Genomic DNA, 5000 nt, shown 5'->3' on the forward strand with positions numbered 1-5000 from the left:
CGCGTTGGGGAAACTGGGAATTCTTAACATCACGATGACATTACTTTTGGCATTTTTGTTGTCATGGAAAATGTCTTACGAAGAAAATGATTCCAACCTGACCTCACTAGAGTATCCAAACCAACTGTTCTCAACCCGTAACCAAATCACCACCTACATTTTCGTTGCTTTCCTCACGCTTTTAGGGAAGACAATGTTACCAAACATGACGCTGACATTGCTTCTATTTTGGTCTTCAACACTCACTACATTATCAATCGATTTTCACCATGACCTCAGACATGAAACCTACAACGAGAAAACAACGACAATGTTTTGGATCGACTTGGCTCAAGTACTGATCGTTGCACTTCAATGTTGTCTGCTGTATCTAAGAAGAAGGAGAACTGGTCCAAAGGCAGAAAGCAACGTCTTTGTGCACCCTCAAGAAAGAGCGTCATGGCTTAGCGATATGATTCTGTTTTGGACTCTGGACCTTATCAAAACTGGACTGAAGCGGGAGCTACAAGAGTCAGATGTATATGACCTGGCACCAAGTGACAAATGCCGAAATGCTGTCTCGAGATTTGAACGAAACTTCAAGATTGAAGAGCTTGTGAGGAGACTAAAAAATGAAGAAAAAAAACAGGAATTGGATGAGGAACGAGAAAAGGATCAATCAAAAACGGATGCCATGTTGAAAGAATCTGATCAGAGTCAATTGAAATCTGAACGCATTTCAATTCTGTCGGTGTTGATAAAGACATACGGTTTAAAGTACATTTCCCTCCAAATTTTCAAAGCCATGCTAGAGTTGACACATTTCATACATCCTATTCTTATGGGTCTGTTTATGAATTACATCGGCAATAGAGAGAACGAACATTGGACCAAGGGTGTCGCTTTAGTTTTCTTCATCTTTTCTACGGATGTCTTGTTCCACGTCGCCCACCATCGCCATTGGGGATCTGTTTTAAGATTTGGAAAGCAGCTTCGTGCAAGCATTATTCTTGCCGTGTTCAACAAAGCCTTATCAGTGAAAAATGAAGCGAACAAAGACATGACAACTGGCGAAATTGTGAACCTAATCTCTGACGACTGTGACAGAGTAGTAAATCTGAGTCAAGAACTTTTCCATTTAATTGCCACCCCACTGAATATTGGCATTGCCATGTATCTTCTTTTCGACCTTGTGGGCAGCGCAATGTTTGTCGGTCTTGTCATCATGATTTTGCTCATACCTCTAAACAGATACGTTGGCAAAAAGATGAAAGCACTGTATCAAGAGAGAGATGATGCCAAAGACAAACGAACAAAACTTATGAATGAGGTAATAAACGGGATCAAAGTCCTTAAACTATATGCCTGGGAAAATTCATTCATAAAAAAAGTACAAGAAATCAGACGCAAAGAAGAAGAGTGTAATAATGCAATCAGTTTTCTCTCTGCCTGTATAGACAGTATGTTCAGAGCCATTCCTTTCCTCGTCAAACTTTGTTCTTTTGGTGTTTACATTTTCATGGGAGGACATTTAGATCCTACTACAGGCTTTATCACGATGCACCTATTCCACGTTCTAAATCATCCATTTAGTCTGATGCCTTTACTTATCCCTAGATATGTAGAAGCAGCAGCATCGCTTAAAAGGATTGAGAAATTTATGAATGGCGAAAACATTCCAACTGACAATATTGTGCGGAAGAAACAGACTAGTTCCAATACTGCAGTTTCCATATCTGAAGAATTTACATGGGAGAGAAGCAGAGACAAGAGCACCCTCCGTAACATCAACATTGATATCCCCAAAGGAAGTTAAGTCGCTGTTGTTGGAATGGTGGGCACAGGAAAATCCTCTCTTCTCTCTGCAATGTTGGGAGAAATGGAAAAAGTAAAAGGAAATGTAGAGGTTCAGGGAGAAATTGCTTACGTTCCACAAGAAGCTTGGATCCTGAACGCTCCACTCAAAGAAAACGTATTGTTTGGATCATCGATGGATGACACACGATACAAGCGTGTTGTCAACGCTTGTGCTTTGAAACATGACATCAATATGATGAAAGCTGGGGACAAGACTGAGATTGGTGAGAAAGGAATCAATTTGTCTGGAGGACAAAAGCAACGAGTGTCATTAGCAAGAGCGCTATACAATGATGCAGATGTGTATCTTTTCGATGATCCATTGAGCGCTGTTGATGCTCATGTGGGCAAGCATATATTCAGCAAAGTTATCAGTGATAATGGACTCCTACAAGGAAAAAACAGAGTGCTCGTTACCCATGGCCTGCACTGGCTACCACGCGTTGATTCTATCATTGTTTTAAAAGATGGTGAAATATCAGAGTCAGGAACTTACGAGCAGCTTTTGTCACACGATGGAGCGTTTGCCCAGTTTTTGAGAAATGCACTGGCTAGTTCTTCTGAGAATGCTAATTCAAAGGTAGTAAAAGCAACTCAAAGAACATTGAGCAGACTTGACTCGAAAAATGATAACGCAGAGGAGAAAAACAATTGTGCAAACAATGAAAAATCGGACTCTTCTGCTGAGAACAACTCCTCGGACACTAGTACAGATGGTAGCGCTGACGAGGAAGATGATGCTGAAACGTTTGAAGGTATTAGCAATTCAAATGATGACGAAAACGGAGCGCTTATCGACGACGAAGAATTGGAGCAAGGACAAGTTGACAAAAAAGTCTATTTGGAATACCTTAAAGCTATCGGGTACAAGACGGTCACCGTCTTTGCCCTTCTTGCTCTAATTACTGCTGTATTTGACTCTTATAACAGTTACACTCTGAAGCAGTGGACTGACGATCCCTTACTCAACAATGCATCGTTGGCTTATACTGAAGAATACAACGAAGCAAAATGGAAACACTTCATGCTCTTCGGAGTATCAGGGGCAATAGAAGTCATTGCCGCTTTTCTCTTCGTAGTTACTATTTTGAGCCAGACCTTCCAAGCTGCAACACGTCTACACAATAATCTCTTATATCGAATTCTGCGCTGCCCCATGTCTTTCTTTGATACTACGCCTTCTTGCCGAATCCTAACTCGATTTTCTAAGGATGTAACCAGGGTTGACGGTCTCGGTGGATGTCTTCGAGGATTGGTAATATGTATCTTCAACATGCTTATCTTTCTTATTATGATTATTCTCAACTGCCCAACAATCACCTACTACCTTGTACCGATAACCATCGCCTATTACGTTTTATTCAAGTTTCACATCGGCACCATTCGACAACTCAGACGCTTTAGGTCTAAGTACCGATCACCCATGTACACCCATTTCACAGAAACTCTTAACGGCCTGTCATCCATTCGTGCTTATGCTTGCCAAAACAGATTTATTAAAAGAATGGAAACTCAGATTGATGAATTCGTCAAATATGATCTTTTGGAACACTGGGCCTCATTGGGTCTAGGAATTCGGTCGGGTTTTCTTTATCACATGATTGTATTTATTACTGGTCTTGTCTGCGTCATGGACCCAACAATGACTGCTGGAATGGTAGGATTGGTCATTCTCTTCGCCAGTTGCTTCACGGGAACAATGAATGGATTCTTTTGGACAGTGACACACGCTGAGACTGAGATCATTTCATTGGAAAGACTTATCGAATACTCAAACAAACCGTCTGAAGCAGAGTGGGACATTGAAGAAACCAAACCTGCTGTTGATTGGCCGACTAAGGGTCACGTGAGTTTTAACTCGTTTAAAGCCAGATATAGAGACAGGGTTGCTAGTTTGGCCTTCTGGTGGCCAAATTTGAGAAATTTGGCCTTTTCCCAAGCCATTTGGCCTCCCAAAATTTGGTTTGGCCACTTGGCCTCCTGTGACCAACTTTTTGGCCTCCTCTGACTTTCTCCGTTATATCGTTTTGCTTTGGTACCGGTAAAACTTATTTTATTTGGCAATCTAAATATCTAAATGCAACACGTGCTAACGCCACAGATTGCATTTGCTAATGCTTCTATATATAGAATCTCTGCTATCACGCAATCGCGCCCAAAAGGCCCATATTTGTTTTCAAAAAGCAATGCTGTGTGGATTTCCAAGTTACGAAAGACATGATTAATTTGTTTACAGCTGCCATGTACAACCAGAACGAATAGTGTTCTTCGGGATCGAGCACATTTACTTGTAGTAGTAAAAATGCTGAGCAATAATGGATTCTTGGTTCGTTGAAACGGGCCTGTTGAATTCAGTTTAATTTGTAAAAATGTTACTTTTGTTGAGGAGTTCTCCAGGTGTGTAGACCTCTAGAATGAACTTTTTATTTCCATCGTGATAATTCGGTTGTATGTGACATTTTTATGAGTCTCAAGTCAATTATTCGTTATTTTCTCGTTGCGCTGATTACAACTCAAATATGTGACCTATGATGTTGTTTAAGTTTAAAAGGAAAAATTCAACGATATCAACAAATGCACAGAATCTAGTGAGAAATTGCAATGGCGAAATGGTGTTTTGATTAAGGTGAGTACAGCGAATGTTCCTTTAAATTAATTTTCTTTTTTCTTCTTCAAAAATGGGGGGAATAAATTGTTTAACAAATCTAAAGAGTTTTCGCGAGGCTAAGGTGGGTTCGGTGGTATTTGGCCTCCTGCCGAAGAATCTGGCCTCCTGCTATAGCTAGTTTGGCCACTTACTCAAAAATGATCTGGCAACCCTGTATAGAGAGGGTCTTGATCTTGTCCTGAAAGGAGTTGACTGCCAGATTCAGAATGGAGAAAAAGTTGGCATTGTGGGACGTACTGGAGCAGGCAAAACATCACTGACTATGGCTTTTTTCCGTCTTTTGGAGGCAGCTGACGGTAACATCACTGTCGACGAGGGAAACATTGCAGACTTGGGCCTGCATGACTTGCGTTCTCGAATCAACATCTTACCACAGGAACCAGTTATCTTCAGCGGAACTCTTAGAATGAATCTCGATCCGTTCAGTAAACATTCGGAAGGAGAACTTTGGACTGCTTTAAAGCGTTCCCATTTGAAATCTTTTGTAGACAATGTA

At 40.9% G+C, this 5000-nt stretch overlaps 1 protein-coding gene and 1 pseudogene across 2 annotated transcripts in view; both read left to right on the plus strand.

The window, feature by feature from the left end:
- Positions 1-1795, plus strand: part of LOC144978937 (multidrug resistance-associated protein 1-like) — a 1992-nt gene extending 197 nt beyond the window's left edge. The window contains exon 1 of the mRNA XM_078925556.1: positions 1-1795. This exon is cut by the window's left edge and continues 197 nt beyond it. Coding sequence (XP_078781682.1) covers positions 1-1795 — 1795 coding nt within the window.
- LOC144978938 (multidrug resistance-associated protein 1 pseudogene) overlaps positions 1-5000 on the plus strand; it is an 8303-nt pseudogene that overhangs the window by 2847 nt on the left and 456 nt on the right. The window contains exons 2-4 of the transcript XR_013646630.1: positions 1-3833; positions 4419-4462; positions 4623-5000. The exon at positions 1-3833 is cut by the window's left edge and continues 240 nt beyond it; the exon at positions 4623-5000 is cut by the window's right edge and continues 456 nt beyond it. The product of XR_013646630.1 is annotated as a multidrug resistance-associated protein 1 pseudogene (transcript). The remainder of the gene's footprint in view (positions 3834-4418; positions 4463-4622) is intronic.

Source organism: Berghia stephanieae, chromosome 8 (assembly GCF_034508935.2).
Source record: "Berghia stephanieae isolate SIO BIC M18660-M18661 chromosome 8, UCSD_Bste_1.3, whole genome shotgun sequence".
Lineage (NCBI taxonomy): Eukaryota > Metazoa > Mollusca > Gastropoda > Nudibranchia > Aeolidiidae > Berghia > Berghia stephanieae.